The sequence below is a fragment of the Lissotriton vulgaris genome, chromosome 5 (assembly GCF_964263255.1).
Source record: "Lissotriton vulgaris chromosome 5, aLisVul1.2, whole genome shotgun sequence".
NCBI lineage: Eukaryota > Metazoa > Chordata > Amphibia > Caudata > Salamandridae > Lissotriton > Lissotriton vulgaris.
Genome location: NC_141693.1, coordinates 1,140,349,058 through 1,140,368,462, shown reverse-complemented (window position 1 = coordinate 1,140,368,462; position 19,405 = coordinate 1,140,349,058). Strand labels below are relative to the sequence as shown.

The 19,405-nt window shown below is 42.5% G+C and overlaps 1 protein-coding gene across 17 annotated transcripts in view; it reads left to right on the top strand.

The window, feature by feature from the left end:
* ABLIM1 (actin binding LIM protein 1) overlaps positions 1-18,769 on the top strand; it is an 899,845-nt gene extending 881,076 nt beyond the window's left edge. For 4 of the 17 annotated variants that reach the window (XM_086922881.1, XM_086922883.1, XM_086922885.1 and 1 more), the window contains one exon: positions 4,879-6,731. In XM_086922881.1, the coding sequence (XP_086779007.1) occupies positions 4,879-4,998 (120 nt within the window). In that variant the 3' untranslated portion in view covers positions 4,999-6,731. Of the gene's footprint in view, positions 1-4,878; positions 11,987-15,484; positions 15,566-17,794 lie in introns of those variants that run through there. The other 13 variants (XM_086922888.1, XM_086922884.1, XM_086922893.1 and 10 more) reach the window with 6 other exon arrangements.
* The last annotated feature ends 636 nt before the right edge of the window (positions 18,770-19,405 follow it).

Below are 19,405 nucleotides of genomic sequence, written 5' to 3'. Positions count from 1 at the left end.
CGGGCGCCAGAATCATTTTGAAGCTATGTGTGGAGATCACCGACGTGAACAGGAAGGTAACGCCGCACGAGCATCCCGGCCGGGCGCTCGACGTCATCATGCGCGAGCAGTGCAAGATTGCACCAAATCCTTGTCCGGATCATCAAACTCCAGCAGGGAGTCGAGACGATCTCAGTGGACCCGCAGACCGTCGTCACGAGAGTCCCGGTCAGGATCCAGAGAACCTGAATACACGGATGAATACGTGAGCATGATGACCGACTGAGATCAGTTAAAGAAGTATCCCCGCCTTGACATCTGGGTAGGGAGTCACGCCGCCAAATTTGTGTTAGATAGCGGAGCGTCATTAAACTATATATTGGTGAATGAATACAAAAAAATGAAAGCATCACCGCAGTTAAGCCCCGCTTACGTCCGGGTGTACACGTGGATGGCCAAAGAGCTGCTTACCTGTCTTGGAAACTTTTCCACGACACTTCAATACAAAGCAATGTCAATACCAGCTGTCATTCATGTTATCGAGGGTCCAGAGGCGGGCTGTCTCCTCAGCCTGCATACTGCCGAGCGCCTTCGGCTGGTAGAAATTCTGTATAGAGGTGGTGATGACCCAGGCATAGTGCGCCAATTCCCAAAGCTATTATCGGGTCTGGGAAGGATGAACCAGTTTCAGATTAAACTTCGCATAGATGAACAAATCCGCCCTGTGGCTCAACAACCCCGAAGGGTGCCCGGGCATCTCCAACAAGCTGTCCAAAAGGAGATACAAGAACTATTGAAAGATGACATTATTGAGCGAGCATGTGGTCCTGTCCCCTGGGTGTCACCAGTTCTTATCGTCCCCAGGAAAGGGACGCCCACAAGAGTACACCTGTGTGTGGATATGAGAGCGCCCGGCATGGCCCTTGGCGAGGAGCACCCTGTAGGGCCCCATCTGAGTGACATGAGATGGACACTAAATAATGCTAAAGTGTTTTCCAGACTTGACCTCAACCGTGGGTATTCCCTGCTAACAATACACGACAAGTCGCGATACATCACAACATTTGTCACACACATGGGACTATTCCGTTACAAACAATTGAGTGAAAGCATCCCTGCAGCAGCAGAAATACTGCAGGAAGCAATTAGCAAAGTCATTCAGCATATACCCAATACTCTGAACCACAAAGATAGCATACTAATATATGGGTCCAGCACACAAGAACATGACAAGGCACTGGATAGAGTATGTCACGCTCTGGTGGAAGCTAACTTAACGCTAAAGAAAGAGAAATGTGAGTTTCATTGTTCCACCCTCAAGTTCTCTGGGCACATTCTGTCTGAGGCTACAACAAAGGGTGCCAGTGACAAGGTGGTTATGGCCGATGGCTTTTATGCAACTACCCTTCAACCCCGGGAGTCAGCCGACATTGGCGATCATGTGCCATGCTCTCTGCTTTCATCTCCTTCCACTGATTTTGTAGAAGCAGTAAAATGCTATAATCGTGTGGCAGATCAAGTCATGTCACGGGCAGTTCCCCTGGAGGATGTTCGGCAAGCCTCCAGAGATGATGCGGTTTTCAAAAAAATCATATACTGTCTACGAAACAACCGGTTAACAAAGAAGGGGAGAATGATCCACAACTTCAGCAGGAACTGCAGGTGTTCCAAAACATTCGGAGGGAATTGTCTGTCACCCCTGATGGGCTTCTGTTAAGGAACCAAAGGATTATCATTCCCAGTAAATTACGTCAGAGAATCATCAATTTAGCACACACCAGTCATCGTAGTGTGGGGGCCACCAAGAGAACTGTGAGAGAATGGGTCTGGTTTCCCTCACTCGATAACATGGTTGAACTAGCGCCGCAGGATTGCCATCAATGCAAAGTAGTCAACGTTGGGGGTCCACACCAGCCTCTGCCAAAGACTGGACTAACTCAAGAAGTGTGGCAAGAACTAGTCATAGACTTTCATGGCCCGTTATCTTCGGGCCAGAATGTCCTCGTGGTGATGGACGAACTTTCCAGATTCCCAGTTCCTCAGCTTGCCTCCTCCCCGAGTGTGCTCAACATTATAGCAATGCTTGACGAAGTCTTTGATGCATGGGTGCTCCCAAAGGGCTGAAAACAGAAAATGGTTCCCCATTCACTAGTTCAGAGTTCGAGGATTTACAAAGCAGCTCAACATTCACCATCAAAAGATCACCTCGCTGTGGCCACCAGGTAATGGCACTAGTGATCGGTTCATGGCTATCCTTCGGAAAACGTTTCAACAAACCGCTCTGAACCGGAAGGACTTTCAGGCGACCCTTGATGAAGTAGTAAGAGTCTACCAAAACACTCCCCATGTCACCACGGGCAAGTGCCCAGCAACATTGCTGTTGAGTCGACCCCTCCCGACAAGAATGTCCACAAGGGAAGGCGCACTGAGCCATGTGTCAACGACTGGCTGTGTTTCCGAAGTCAGCACTGCCCAGAAGGCCAAGACTGAAGAAATGAAATTGCGTGTCGATCACCGCCGGAAGATGAGACACTCCTCCCGGCCGGCAGGGGACACTGTGGTGATAAAGCAAGAGCAACAACCAGAAACAGATTACCCTGTGGTGATAAAGCAAGAACAATCAGCGGAGACAGACTGTCGATTCTGGGACGATCCTTTGACTACCACATGTCAGAAGGGCACCCTAGGGACCACAGCACCTGCCGGTCAGAGAATCCCCAACAGCATGTTGCATGCATTTGAGTGTGCCCCAGTCCTGAGAGACGCCCTCGCTACAACAGTTGAGCCATCCAATGGTGAATGCAGTGAGAGTTCTGTTCTGAACATTAACCCTATTCATACGGACACCCAGGCTGAGAATGAGATTGCCGGTGGAGGAGGCTCCCAACGGCCCCGACGAGCTGTTCATCGGCCTAAACGACTAATTGAGGAACTGTGAATTAACTTGTTATTCCGTTTTGGCAAGAAAGGGAGAGATGTGGTATTGGAAACGTTCTAGTAGCTGGGTGGGCGGAGTTGGTGGGCTGGGGGAAGAGGAGGATCCTGGGGATGGGCTAGTCAGTTAGAGTAGGGACGGGGACCTGAGAGCACCTGTTGAATAAAGCTCTTAGATACATAAAGAAGTAGTCTGTCGTTATTACGAGGAAGACACAACACCTCCCAGTTTCGTTGTTTGGACTTTTGTGTGCATCGTAATGGAACAGGACTTTGGTCAGTATCAACAATGTTGCTCCACTCTGAATGCTCTTTGATATCATCAAAGATTTCACAGACCCTCCTGCTACTTTCAACAGTGCCACCCTCTTGTGGCAGGAGGGTATTGTTGGGGACCATATCTTTTTGAACCTGGACCAGGCATCCCATGAGTCTGAGATGGGAAATCTCTAAAGCCTCCTCATTCTCTAGGACCTCTCTGTAGCATTTGACATTGACTAATGTCCTATCCTCATCAGTCACCTCCATGGGATTGGCATTCAAAGGCCTGGTCTCTGGTGGATCTGCTCCTTCCTAATGGATAGAACAGAAGCTGTCAGCCTGACACCTTATTCCTTAAAAGCCTGCAAACTTGCCTCACCCTCTTTAAAGCATACTTGATCCCTCTGGCCAAAGGACATCAACATCATCTCCTAAATATACAATATGTGACTTATACTCTCCCTCTCAGACAAGACCCCCAGCACAAGAAACAAGTTCACTGCCTGCGTGGCCGAAGTCACTAACTGGATGGAAGCCACTGTCTCAAACTCAACTCAACTTAACTTACTCAACTTACTTAACTTAACTTAACTCAACTTAGAGAGAAGTAATGATCTTCGGCGAGTACTCCTCCCCATTGGACTCCAACTGGTAGCTGGCCGTACTCCGACCAACACCTACACCCAGAACCTATACCAGGGAACCTTGAAATAATAATTGACAGCAAACTGGACATGATTGCACAAGTATTCGCGATCACTGCATCCTGCTTCCACACCCTGAATATGCTGAGGAAGGTCTTCAAATGGCTCCCAAGCAATGCTAGAAAAACTGTCAGTCACGCCCTAGTCACCAGAAAGTTGGACTACGGGAACACCCTCCACACCGCGATCACCAAGCCACTCACTAGACAATTACAGACCATCTAGAACTTGGCAGCCAGAATCATCCTGAATCTTCCACACAGACCTCACATCACACCACACCCTAGGAAACTATACTGTCTCCCAGTGCACAAACTGTCTCAATTCAAATTCCTCGTGCACACATTCAAGGCACCACACAACTCAGGCTTCATCTGCCTGAACAGTTGCATCTCCTTCCTCCAATCTCCCAGAAACCTTTGCTCCACAGGGCTCCTACTCGCACACATCCCACGTAGACTCCGAAACAGATCTGGAGGATGGGCATGCTCTCACATCGCTCCTAGAGCATGAAAGAAGCTCCCACTCCACATCAGAGCCTCCTCCACTCTTCTTAAATACCACAATAAGCTGAAGACCTGGCCTTTTCAATTAACCTATGTACCATAGGCAGGCTAGGCACACAAACCTGTTCAGCACCAGTATACCCTCACAGGTACAAGTAAGTTTTACCAATACACATAACGTGCCATAACAATGTTCTTTTGATACTTAATTTGTTCCTCCGTAAAACCCCTCAATGGTTTACTCTTCTTAAAATCTCATACATAGGACTTTGTCCAATCTTTCCAAAGGGCCACACAACTGAGCAGGCAACATGGCATGTCATTGATTCTGGCCCATATCTACCAGCCTTTCAGAGGCACTGGCCTGCTGTGCATGCTCTGATTTTGCAACAGGGTGCCTCACCTCTAGTGTACCTTCAACTTTGTTAGTGTCGTTCTTCACAGTATGTTCACTGTTTCCTGAACTTGCTGTTTCTTTTCCCTCTTTGATACAGGGTGTGTCTACAGACTTTGCTCAGTATAACAGTTACGGCGATGTCAGCGGTGTCCGGGGTAAGTGTGCTGCTGGGAGGCAATACAATGTTTGTCCATATTTGGGTGCTTACTGCTCCTGATACTGGGCTTGAATTATTTTAACTGAATTAAAATGAGAATTTGCAACTGGCATGGATCTGATCATTTTCATCAAGGACTTCCTGGTAAAAAGGGAAAGGCAAGCACAAGCTGCTCCTAGGATCTCAGAGGAGATAAGCATCATTTGTAGGAAACTGGAACTGGAAAGAACGCGAAAGTAACATGCTTAGTCAGCTCTCAAAAGAAAATTAAATAAATGAGTATTGACCAGGTCAAACTATTCCTTGCCAGTCTGACTTCATAACTCTGAGACAGGAGCCCATTGCCTTACCGGTCTGGCTGGGGTTGAGCCATCGAGCCTTGTAAAGAGGAAACATTAAATGGCTGAAAGCGTACTCCCTTCTAAAATGTAAAATAAAATCCCAAGAAGGGAATGTCGCTGTCACTTTACTGTTCTCCTTCGTCTCTCTTGCAGGTAGCGAATGGGCTTGAAAAGGTGTGAGTCAGTGGCAAAGGCTAAGGCCCCTTGCCTTGCCCAATGGCAGCTGTCACAGGGTGGAACTTAAGTGTTTGAATGTGCCCGCATAATAGATACCCTCCATTACCTCAAAATCGTAATAGAAAAGCTCCTAAAAAGGGGATGAATTGAGATCTTTTTTGTATGCTTAGATAGGGATTAACCAGCGGCCGTGGGCAAGCACACTTATTGATGTGAAATGCTAAATATGAAATGTTTAAATAGTCAGCATTTTCAGGCCACTGAAGTCTTTCTTCTAATGTATCATATCCGTCCCAAGTGACTGTAATTCACAAATCAGATGTACATTTTCTCCCTCTGCTTTCAGCTTTAACCTCTGTGATTCAGGCAGGAAGTTTATATGTGAGATGTGTTTCTCCCATGAAGGGCGGTCACAGTACATGGGGCAGTGTTAATGGGTTAAACATTGAAATGATATGACATGTTTAAATGGGTAGTTAATCAAATAACATTTGTAATCAGTACTTTAACATTCTAAGAGTGCCAGTGTGTTGCGAAGGCCATTAACGAAGTTCTAACTCCTCTGAGACTCCTCAGCTCTCATCTGTCCTGTGTTTGATCCACGGGTTTACTTCCTGTTTCCCTCAATATCCTGCACATGCTTCTCAGTCATTGAAACACCAGGCTCTGTGGTGAAAAGTGAATGCCTGATCAAAAGGAGTAATTCAGTGATAACAGCATATTAGTTGCATTGAAAAGAATATGAAACTGCTGTAATAAATAAAGGGAGAAGTGTACACTAATACCTAAATCATCACTGTTCCTACACTTGTGGCAGTTTCATTTCCACATTGGAACTAAATATGTGCTGTTTAGGTCGTGCCTGGGCAGTGCATGTGTTGCTTTGTAAGGCATGCTGTATTCGAGTTTATAGACTTGAAGCCCCGCCCAATCACCACCCATATTTGTCATTGGCTTGTATCATTGTCCTTCATAAAGGCTGGCTTCTGATTTATTAATAGACTTGTTAGTCCGTCCTTAGTGACACCCTGTCATCATTTGTAACCTTCCATGCGTATAGGCCCTTTTTCTTCTGTTTTTACACAGTATGTTTATTTTAGTCTGTAAGAACTATTTTCTTTAATGAGTTTCTCTTACTACAGGCACGGCATGCTTTCATGCAACATTCAGTGCGCCATGTGTGCTTTCACTTTCCAAGCAGCCCGAGAAAATGGCGGCTGCTTCTTTGAAATGGAGTTGATCTTGCATTTACAAGAGTTTGAGCTATTGGCATTGTAAATGACAATGCCTTTTATTTATGTGCAAATTAAAGGTGTCCTTTACAATGCCAATAGCTTCAACTCTTGCAAATACAAGACCTATTGCATTGCAAATGCTAGTTTTGGTACTGCAGTGAGTATGTAACACTCTGCATTTTTTTTTATTTGAATCATTGAATCTGTACCTATGTAATACAATACCAACTTGTGCTTTGACTGGCATGGTCTTGGATAGCTTAACCTACTTCACATTGATTGGTCACAGAATAATCGTTTGATTATTTCTCAAACGTAGGTATCTAGTGTAGTAACGCCAGTGAGCAGCTAGGATTTCCAGTGCTCTCACTTTGTTGGTGCCTATGGTGATATACACTTTCAGCCTTTCATTTGCTTACTAATGAACCGAGGAGCCCCTCACCCTTTTTTCTGTCTTATAGAGTATTAATCCAACTGCGAATAATTACCTAAAATGATAACCAAAATATTGGCCGGTTTCTTGAACACTGTTATTTCTGTGAACTTTCACTACTTTGCAATCTAATTGGTTTTTTTGTTTGCTTTTTTCTCCAGATTTTCAGGTGAGTTGTGTTTATATTTTTTCCTGATTAATCGTTCCAGTATTTCACCGTCCAGAAATGTCACCTTCTAGAACTTCATTATAACAATCAGACAAGTCCTAAATCCCTGCATTATTTGTAAACTCATCGAGTGGTTGTGATTCACCAAAAACTCAAAGCTAAGTGGACATCCCTGACAGATGTTACTTAACTGAGACCAAAGATTCTTTTACACCAATTCAGTGTCCCAACAATAGTTTAATTACCAGCTGCATTTTTTCACAGCTGGTTTGTGTTTCACTAACCGCGTACAAGCACTACTAGAATCTGAAATAAGTGATTTGTAGCGTGTCCCTGACCAGTACATTTAATAATTACTGTTTCTCTTCTAAAGTATGCTGCCACCTTGAACTTCACAAGGCCTGGTCACTGATGCCTTAAGCATAATCTTCAATAAAACAACACTTGACAACGTTTTGAAGTTCCATAGTCCATTCGTAAAATGATTTTCAGGTGTGGGGTTGCTTTAAAACTTTAGGCATAGTACATACAGAAAAAAGGTTTAACTCCATTTTAAATTAAGACTGAGTGACCGACGCTTCAGCCACACTTTTGCTGCAAGTATAGTTAGATAAAGCACTCTTTCATCTTTTGCTTCCCTCTTTAAACTTTTGCCTACTTATGCCACTTGATGAATGTGGGGAAATAGTACCATACCAAAACCATATGATGAAAGGACCATCGCCCCAGCTGGAGCGTCCCTCGTGTGACCCCACACACTGTATACTAGAGTTGTGTATAAGTACCACAGGATGAACACAATTTTTAGATCTGGCCTAGAGACTGATTTTGTTGTTTAATAACTAAATGATATATACACTCAAGGTACGTTGAAGTGGCATTAAAAATAATATATACTAACTTCACATGTTTTGATAGTCGGTATTCTGAAGTTGATACTTTGTTAGGGCAATTATTACCCAAAAATGTGATTTGTGGAGAATGGGAGCCAGTGATGCAGAATAGTGTGTTAGATGAGCATGGTAAGATTGTTTCACTTAAGATTTGTTCATGAATCAACGCCTTTCATCTCTTTAAAAAGTACTGCAGCATGTTACATGAAGAAGTGAGGCTGCTTCCCCCTCACTGGCACTACCAAGACATTTCATAAAAAAAGGGCGTTACTTTAAGGAAAAATTCAACAACTAGTTTTCACTGCCGTTGCACTACTCCTGGACACTGTTTGAGGTTTTTCTTGTTTCTTTTACTTTCCTACAGGAAAAAGATAATACTATCTAAAATTACTAGGATAATCGCATTTGCTTGCCACCATCTGTGAGGCAGGCCACTTATCTAACATATCAGAGTAGATGCCATGTAAGTGGGACGAGGTCTGTGTAAGTGCACTCCTTGCCTCAGTCTTCATACATGAAGCCACACATATATGAAAATCTTGTCGTTGTTATACAAAATATTGTGACGTCCTAGTGATTCTTACCTCGACCCCAAGGAAAGACAAAACCACAGAATGGCTATGGGCAGGCAGCTCCAAGTAAAACAGATTTATTTAAAGGTTATCTTTTTACTTCAATGCTTTTTAGCCAAACGATAGGGTAATTTCATTGAGTCTAGGTATCCCAATGCACCCAAAATCTGAAATTCTATTTTTGGTTAAGATAAAGAAATACACATCCCATTGGAAACATGCACACACATTTGATATGAAGATACACAGAGCTGTTGTACTCCAGCCTTGTAAACACATGCTAGTGTAATAGAATGGGACTATGATTACTTTCCAAGAGGTACAACTATATGTTTGTAAACTGTAGAGATGTTCTTAAACCTAAGACTTTTGTTCCACTCGAGATAACTGAACCTTTTTTTAAAACTGTACATAAAAGCCTATGATACTCCGATATAGGGAAAGGTTTGGAAAGGGACTTGGTCATGTAATTACATCAAACCAGAAGGATGGGAGTTAATGGTTTAGCTAAAGAATGTAGGCTCTGTTATAATCAGATTTCTAAAATGGACTTTAAATGTGTTTTTCTTTAATAGTGTGCAGGCTGGAACTCGGAATCCAATAAAGCTGGTCATCTACTAGCTCGCCTTCTACGGGATGAAAATCCCCATTGGCCAAATTATGGCCACCCACAAGTGCATGTTTTGGACCCTAGTCAATACCCAAATTCAAATAAATTAAGCATTCCATGAGTATCACTCGGAATTATACAGGTCCCACAATGAAACTACTAGCCTGGAGATAACAGACCTCTTGAAATACCTGCCGCTGGCCACCCTAACCCAAGAATAAGCTGAATCTACTGACGAGTCTCTTACAGTGCAGAGCAATCAAAGGAATGGCTCCCATTAAGGTTCCTGGTACGAACAGTTTTCGGTCCAAATTTTATAAGAGGTACAGGGCCAGCTTGGTGCCCTGCCTGCACTCCTTGTATGTGAAGACCTTTGAAAAGGGTTAGCTTCCGGGCACCACGAGGGAAGCGCTCCTATCACTGAAACATGATTCAGATTCACTAGATAGGGCCCTGTGCCATTCATCGTTGATGCCTAAGACAGATTAAATCTTGTGTCTTCCCTCTTAAGGCCCCTATGATGTGATAGATCCTGTGCTGTTCCCCCAGTTACACTACACTGGGAGGTGCATCTGTTTAAGTAAGGTGCAAATGTATTTGAAGGCAACTTACACAAATCGTCGGTGAACAAGGGGGCATCAGTGGGTTTTTGGTGACAGCTCTCGTTATCGATAAAGGGCAGAATTACCATTTTTAAGAAGATTATCATCCACTGGTTTCTTTATTTCATTAAACAGTTTCACTGTGTTCATCTGCTCAGCTGCCCAGGACCTTGTCTCCTGTCTCCAAATTCTTGGGGAACCAGTTAGCAGCATGAACTGGCTCTCACTAGGCTCCATTGTCCAATAGATGAGGGAGGATTGACAGGCCCACATTTGAACATTACTGCTTGGAAGCCCAGTTACAATTGGTGGCATGTTGGTTGTTGACACTGGCACCGAGGAAGGTTGGGTGCTTTGGGCACTACTTGGGGACGAACCTGTTTGCTGGGTGGCCTTAGCCACCAAATACATAGGATTACTGGGTTACCCCCTTTTGGGGTTAGAGAGTCACCCCTTCTGGAGCAGAGTACTCCATAAAAAAGCCACTCAAACTGCATTCCCACACAGATTGTCGGTGTGGCACATCCCACACCTTCAGGGTTCATTCTCACCTCGATAAGCACATATGGAGGGAGGCAGATATCTTAACACTCGGCGACCTGTTTACAGATTGGGGATACCATATGTTCGAAACCTTGCAGCAGGATTCCTCTATCCTGGGAATTTTCTACATTTTTTCACAGTGATTAATACACTCAGTGTCTGGACCACACAGCTCTAGTCACCCGCAATGCACTGGATCCAGGAGCCTCTGTTAACAATAGAAACTATTTGAAAAGCAGTCACTGTGCTTTATGTTGTGCTTATTCAGATATCAGGTTTTGATTTTTCCGAACTAAAAGGGATATGGGAGACTGACCTGCACACTACCATATCAGACAACTACTGGGTTCAAATATTAGCCTACCCCAAATTAGTTTCCCGAAACGTCCAATTCAAGGTCATACAACATAATCTTGCTAATTCCACTTCCTTGATCCCCTTGTGCTTGCATAAAATGATTCCCTAGAGCGCATTTTCCTGACCTAGGTGCAAATTCCCTGGGGTTGGACTCCTACATGTGTTTTGCGATTGTCCCATAGTAAATAGATTTTGGATTCACCTTAGATCTAATATCTCCGTAGTAAATAATATTAATGTAAATTGTGGCTCTAAACACATTCTACTGGTGTGACGTCACGTTCCAACAAGAGCCAATTCCAACTAGGGCTGATAAACCCTGCTCCGATATTGAGGAAGCACCTCATTGACCAAAACTTGGAAATCCTCCCGCTCACATTCATGTGAAACTTGGCACAGAGAATTATATAAATGGGATAAATCGGTAAAAGCTGAGGGAAATGGTATTGTCTTCCAACAGATACAGAAAGATGATCATATCTCACTGACTCAATGGAACACAATGTTGCACCTTGCAAGACTCAATGCAACCAAGGAGAGTGGTGCTGCTATTTCAGGACATGAACTCGCTTTACCTTTATTCGTCCTTATGAATATTTGTTTTTACACGTGCACTTCACTAATTGTTAGGACATGCTTGGGCAATAGTCAGGCCTTGCTGCAATGTTTAAATTTGTAAAAGTAAATGTGATTGACCAACCTTTAAGCGCTTATTAATATTGTTTTGTTGCTATGCCCAGTTCTACTCCCTATTCCCTCCCCTACCCTAATATATGGATATTATTCTTTATATCCATAAGCATTTTGTATATGTTGCATGGAATTCCGGCTAATGTCCTGTTTTTGTGTTTTCACCAATTACTAACCTACAAAAAAAATGTTTTTAAAAAAGTGTGCATGCTCGGATGATAGTGTCTGCACCCTTGTCTTGATGTAAATAGAGGCATTTCAGCTGATTTCCCTCTTTTATTCAAGACCTTGCTGACCGCTTCTTGCAGACTTTGTTTCTTGCACTAATGTGTGTTTGTTTCTTGCACTCAGTCACTTCCTGACGGCCAAGTTCCGATGAAGAAGATGGACAGAGGTGTATCAATGCCAAATATGTTGGAGCCAAAGGCAAGTGTTCTGTAGCTAGCTACAATGACTGCCTGCCTGTGTGCCTTCCTCGGATGAAGTGTAAAGGGCAAGAGTGATAGTCCGCCACACCAAAAATTGAACACTTTTCTGGCACTGTAGTAGGAGTGCTGCATCCTTTAATGAAGGATTGTGACCTGCTTCTCAAGCATATGCTAGCAAACTGTGTGTCCAGACAAAGATAAAGAAGAGTTGTGCTTTAATGTCATAGGCTGCACTTGTTGGGATCAGAATTGGGAAACTATGTGTTACAGCAGTTCTGCCACACTATTCCAGCATGGCTACCCTTCCTTCATTTGTGTTTTTTGTGAAGATAGACGTGCAAAGCTAGGGTTCTTCTTCAGAAGTGTCACAAACGTAGCATACTGAGAATTTTGCTCCAGCAAATAGGGGCATTTCAGGATTTTTTTTCGTGCAGGACCGCCATTATTAGCATGGCTGTCAGGGGAAGGCAGCTGGGAATGATTTCAAAGTGCCACCCTAAATTGGGCAGCCCCTCCAATCCCATTTTCACCAGTATTGGTATGGCCAAAAGCGTGGCTGCACTGGCAGCCGGCGGTGACTCTGCTATAAGGAACACTGCTTTCTGGCCCTCTAAATGAGGTTAGGAAAACCGAGGGGAGTGCAGACAGGACATTTGACTTTTTTTGTGAATAGCACATTCCCGCTTTAGGCAAAGAGGCACTAAAGCTCAATGCTGGGAACCTTTTAGTTTGATTCAATAACATATGTAAATGTATGAATCATACGTTTACACCTGTGCTTTTTTTAAAGATTTTTTTAGACTTTCAGAAATCGAAAACCATGCTCTTAGACAACTATTAAGTCAAAGATTTCCAGACTTACACCGCTTTCCCTTACGCAACTTCTGCACGATCATTTGATTTACAGTTGTGGGAATGTTAGTTTTCCTAGATTGTTTTCTCCACATGTTAAATATTTTTCTGTGTGAAGAATGTTTTAGTCTAGCTGGGGCAACCATATGTAACTTTTCTCCTTACAGCACTATTTTCTAGTGGTTATTTCTTTCTTCTGCCACATACATCACCAGAGTCTAATTGTTTACCTTCTATTTTTGTGACATGTTTACATGGATTAATTTGGAGCCTGTTATCTTATTCGCTGAAACTTTAAGTACTTTGATTAATTTGTCTACTCCCCTTTTAACTGTAATACAATTTTTTTTATCGCTGACTCATGTTTAATTCCACTTCCATTAAGTTGTATTTATTTTGTGCCTCCATTTCAAGCATACTCCCTCTCCTTCTTTCTGGCAACCCTCTGGGTAACTAAATATGGGATGAAAAATATGATACAATTTGTTTTTAGCTTATATTGACGTGTTATAGGGTGACAATTGCACTCAAACTTTGGCTTGCTAGTTAGGGTTTAAAGAAATGTAAGAACCTTCATGTGTTGGCGAATCCTGGCAGTATTGATGTATTGCCCCATGCCACTAAACCAAGTAAGGTACACTATTATAGAAAGCTTAATACATTCATGGAGATACAAAAATGTTATTCTAGTAAACAGGCAAGCTCCTTCACTGCACATTTGAATTGAAGCACATAAACTATGAGCAATTACTTAGGGATCAGATTCTCACAAGGACCAATAGTTAGAGAAAGTCCAAGAACACTTTTGGGTTAGTACATATTTGACTCTTAAAGTCACCATAGACATTACCAAAGGGGTGTTGTAATCTGAAACGTGTGTGCCAAAAGTGGTTTCCACAGTTAATATGATTGCTAGGAAGCATGTGGGTGCAAAGAATAGAAAGAGTGGGACTTTGACAGGATGAAATTTTCTTTCCGTTGTTCTGGCAGCCAATTGCATGTGGGAAATTCCAAGAGCTGCCCTGCAGTTGATAAAAACGTGTGCCAAGTGCAGAAAGAACGCCGTTTTGTGAGAGCCTATAGTTACTTTAGGGATGTTAATATGATACCTGATCAGGTTGAAGATGATTCTCAGTGTTTAAACTCCAACGTGATTTTAAGTGTGACAGGAATTCACGATGAGTGCCAAGGACTTCCAAAATTCATCGTTAAAATCGATGGGAAAAATATTTTTATATTAGTACATAGTGTATTATTATAAGAAAATAGTGAATGAGCTATGAACTTGCAGAAAAGTTTGTAAGGCTGATAAATGCGGGGTACACAGGGCATAAAATAATCTCTTAGGATACCTTGGGCAGATATGTTCTTCAAGGAGAGATATACTAAAGGGAAGGCGTATATGGCAGATAAAGTGGAAGCAATCCTCGTTGGCCTCATGAAGAAGAGATGGGAATTAAGATAGACCCGATGGCTCACCACCCTGTTTACGTGTTTAAAAAAGATTGTGACTTCAGTGACACTAATGGTGAATGTTGAACTTATGGATAATGATTTGTTAAGTCTCTATGTGCACAAATTCTAGACTAATCGCCTTATTTTTAGTTTGATGGATTGCATATCATCCTGTAGGATGAGGGAGCACATTACATCTGTCATCTTGACAGTACTCTTGTTGTCAGATTTAGAGATGACTGGGGGCCCAGGAACCATCTCTGTACCTTGACAGGAATTGTTGTCTTTGTCGTTACTTCAAGATACAAAACGTTTGGCAGACAGCCGCCACTGGTTTTGTTGGCTGTTCACCAAACTTGTGCCTTTTTCTTCTTTTCAGAAAAAAAGCTCCCCAAGCAGGAACATGTTTAGGAAAAACATAACATAATTAGCCGCCCTCTCAGGGTGTGTTTTTTCTGTCCCTCGCTGCCACGCAATGATAGACAGTAAAAAGGAACATTACACCATCGCCCCTAAATAGGTTGGGTGGTGTAACGCCCTTCCTCCGATGGCCCCTACTCCATCCCCAGATGCTTTCCAGCAGTAGAGCTCCAATGGCAGAACACGTACAGTCCGCCCATCTCTAAATGAGGGAGGTAGAACAAGAGATTGAAGGACAAGATCATCTATTGCATTGGCAACGAGAGAACACTCTCCACCAGACTCTAAATCAAAAAGGTTTCAGTGAATAGATTTTGGATTCACCTTAGATCTAATATCTTTGCAGTAAATATTATTATTGTGAATTGTAAATGCACTGGTTTTAAACGTTTGCTGGTGTGCCCACCATGGAAAACCTACTCACAGGAGCTGGTTTACTCAAACTGAAAGGTTTGTGTACCCACAACAGTCCACCCTTCTAGATCTTGTGAACTAAGAACTGGATTTTGCCCTTGTTATTTTACTTATTTATGCACCTAGATGTGAAAATGGATTGTAAATTGGAGCCACTGTAAATAATGGCTGCCATTGTCGCTCTGGTTTCTCTAAAAGATAGCATATTTGCCTGCTGTGTCAGCTGAATTGGGGTATGTTTCTTGTGAACTTTTTCCAAAACATGATAATAGGGAGCTTCCTTATGCAGTATCTGTAATCACTTGCAGTTTTTTGGTGATCTATGTCTCACTGTTACCGATTATATTTATGACAGATTTATCCATACCAGATGCTCATGGTGACCAACAGGGGGCGCAATAAACATCTTCGAGATGTGGACAGAACCAGACTTGAGGTGAGAGAACCTAGCAGCTTCACAGTGTGCCACTTTGTGAGGGAAACAGATTCATACTCCAAAAGTGTTTATGCACTTGGTTTTGTGTTTATTCAGTACTCTGGGTTACGTCCTGCTGTATAGCTGTGTATGGTCCCCTAATATTGAGCGGCTATTACGTGTTGTCACTCCTCTTTCTCTGAACAATAATGTTCTTCTGTTACTTCTCAACCTCCCCATCCTTCACTTTCTAGGTTTTTATTTTACTCTTGCACTGAAAAATATCACCATTTGCACAATGTTGATTTTCTTTAGGGATTGGAATGGATATGTCCTATACACACTCCTTCTCTCCTTCTACCAATGTGTAAATAATTATATATTTCAGCCTCTTCTCTCGGGCTTTGTGCTTTAAACCATTCACCATTTTGGTATCCAGTTATGGGTGGGATGGTCTTGAGTATTTCTTCATCGTAAGTAGAAATGTGCCATTCATGACAGGATCCAGTGTTCATCATAACTCCTCAGAAGTGGTGTATTAAATGATAACACAAGCTGTTTTTCTGGTTGTAGTCCTGCACAAATAGTCTTAGGTTAACCACGACTATGCCAGTGTCCCAACAATGTGCTCTTCAGGGGCTGTATAACAAAAAGTGCCCTCGGAGAGCAATAGGAGTTTGTGTCTGCTTTTTTGTTCCCTGGGACACTTTGGTATTAAAAAAAGAGCTACAGATGCTTGCGTTGACTCTTTTATTACAAGAATTGTGCAGGCACAATGCACGTTGCACAATGGGGAGTTCCTTCATTTGCACAGGGGCATGGTCCATTGCAAATGAGAGAACATTTTGTGTTTGGGCCCGCACTCTCTTACAGATATGAGCATAGGCAAAAGATACTGTTGGGAGGCACTGACGTTATGCCACACAGCGGTATTGCACAATCCTTGCACCCCCTGAAGGCACCCCCAGGGAGGAGGAGGATGGAGGTCAGAGCAGTAATGCATCTTAACACGTTGTAGGATTAATCAGTTGCATATTTGGGGGCTGGGGAGTACTTTTTCTTACATTTATAATTTTGAAGATGCAAATCCTGAATGTGCTGAAAAGGGCCGGATTACGAGGTCCCCTGTAAGTCTGGTGAGGCTGGTAATAGATATTGTCTGCCCTATTGGAATGAATATGTAATCTACGGTAACTCAATAGATCTGGTGTCGTTCAGCCAGACACTCCACCTGCCAGGTGTAGATGTAGTCTGGGGGAAATCAGAACAACTAAAGAAATCAGGAGAGAAATGATTGATTTCCCCTTTAATTCCGTTCCTCTCAGGAGACCTTCAGCGTCCCACATTAAATGTCAGTTGATGTATCTTTCTAATGCTTGCAATTATAGGAGACAGTATCTTCGACATAACTCATCAGTGGAGAAACCCACTTCTTTGCTCTTTAGAGTTTATGATCTGATTACACTGAGTAAGAGGGTTCTTTTGATGTTTGCAGGATTTGGATAAACAACAAAGGCTTTTCAAAGGGTCCTGGTGATATTTTATCTTTTTCTTATCTTCTTGAGCCAAACAAAAACTTGATGTATGGAATGCTTGAATTAACTGTGCCACTGGTAACTACTTAAGACTGTTTTACAGTACAATATTTTACTCAGTGTGCCACTCGAGAAACAAACTAATTGTACGGACGTCAGCCTTGGTCCTGCTCCAGTAGGAACTGTAGACTGCCGGCCATATCCCTCTGAATAAAATGAATCCTAAACTGGTTAGAGCCTTCTTGAGGCTTATCCTTGAGGTGCAGCTTGAGTCAAGCGCGCTACAGCAATCACAAGACCATGTCTGGGCATACCTTTCGGCAGGAAGGGCATCTCACTGAGAAAAACATAAATGTCATTGGCAGAATTCTTGAGTTCATCTCATTTACTGGCCATATGCCAGTTCATTATTTTTTACTCACTGTGCCACTTCATACCAGGATTAACTAATCATACCAGCCTTGGCCAAGCTCCAGAAGTGGAAGTCCACTCTGAACTGCCTGGTAACATCCCATGTGAACAAGACAAAATGCAGCCCAAAATCAGTTTCAGCCTGCAAGAGCCCTATAGCATGCTCTGTTCTTCAATCTTCATTGCGATGGTGAAAGTATTGATCTAAGTTCTGTTGTTTTGTACGACAAAGAATAAAACTTTGTGAGGGATCAGTTGATATCTGGTTGATTTTTTTCATCTTTTCTCGTCTCCCCAACTGCAGCGTCACCTCGCCCCTGAAGTCTTCCACGAGATATTTGGAATGCCGATACAGGAATTTGACAGGTTACCTCTATGGAGACGCAACGACATGAAGAAGCGAGCTATGCTCTTCTGACCCGCTGGCCTGCTTGTGCTGACTTTAAAAGATTTATAGGATAATGCCTCATAAACATATATATAAATATATATATATATATATATACAATCACAACTCCATTTTATTTCAGGAGCGAACTTACAAAAGAAGGACCACAAAAGGGAAAAATCATGTTGCGCCCCCAATACCTAGGTCGTGGAAACACATGAGTAGGGGGGGGGTGGTCCTGGGTGCATAAGATAATGATCCCCTAAACACCCAATTGTGGCTTTAACAGATTTATTATTTTTTCACCATATGCAGTCCAGGGATTCCCTTCCTCATCATGCCCAGGACTTTATGGACTGCTGCTCTGGGAGAGCCCGGAAGTGCCCTTAGAAACGCCTGACAGGACGAAGTGGTTAGCACTCAAAGGACGAAAACTATATATAGTGTGTAGAAATGTTTTGAAGAAATCCACAAACGTGTAATAATACATAGAGCATAGCATTGCCCCCTTTTATTTTTGGAGACCCTTTTGCACAACTGTATTGTTGTAGTTGTTTTTTTTTTCATTTGTGTTTTTTTTTTATGGCGCTCACCACCCAGAAGCCTCCGGGTGCATCTGATGAATGTGCGTCAACTTCTGGTGCCAGCTGGATGATCACAGTCACAATCTGAAGATGTTAAACATGACATGATCCGTGTGAGACCAATGGACGCGGTGATATTTAGAACTTTCCAGCTCGGAGCAGGCGCCAGGCTTTGCAGCTGTGTGCTCTCAAAATGAAAGGCCATTCGCATGTTATTATTTTTTTCAAGTAAAAAAAGTCCAGACTGTTTTCATCTGCACATGATCAGAACTCTTCAAAGATTAAATGCCATGTTATTTTTTGGGAATCGTTGTTGTACTGTAATTTTTTTCCTTGGTTGCCTTTTTCTTTGGTGATGTAAATAGCCAATTTTTTTACATTTATGAGGAAAGTCAACGATTGAAAAGTAGGTGAAACCCACATCCTATTTATTGTTTTGTGTCAGTCCGTACAAGAAATTGTTAGTTGGTACTTTCATGATACTTTTTATGTTTATATACGACTTGGGTAATTGGCTCCTCCTGAAAAGTATAACTGCTTGTGCCCTATATTCAAAAGCATTTCTTGTCTAGAGTAGAGGATTTTTTAAGTCAATGTAATGATTGTAATATAAATATACATTGAGGAACAGATTTTGTCTTAAAAAAAAACTTTAGGATATTGTCCATCAGCTGCTGTTGTTACAGTACTAAAGGAAAATTAGAACTTGTGTGTATGTTTTGATAGATGCTCTGTGATGCCTCCGTCCCAAAAATTAGGTCTGCATCTTATTTTCCAGTTACAAAAGACATATTTTAGAACCAAACTTATTTGCATGACTATGTCCCTGTAGCATGCCCTACAAAGTTCACCATTCTATCTTGGAGAGGGTGGTACTATAATTTACACTGTGGCAGTAGTAATTTGAAATCTCTCTCTGACCATCAATGCATGGAAGTTCGAG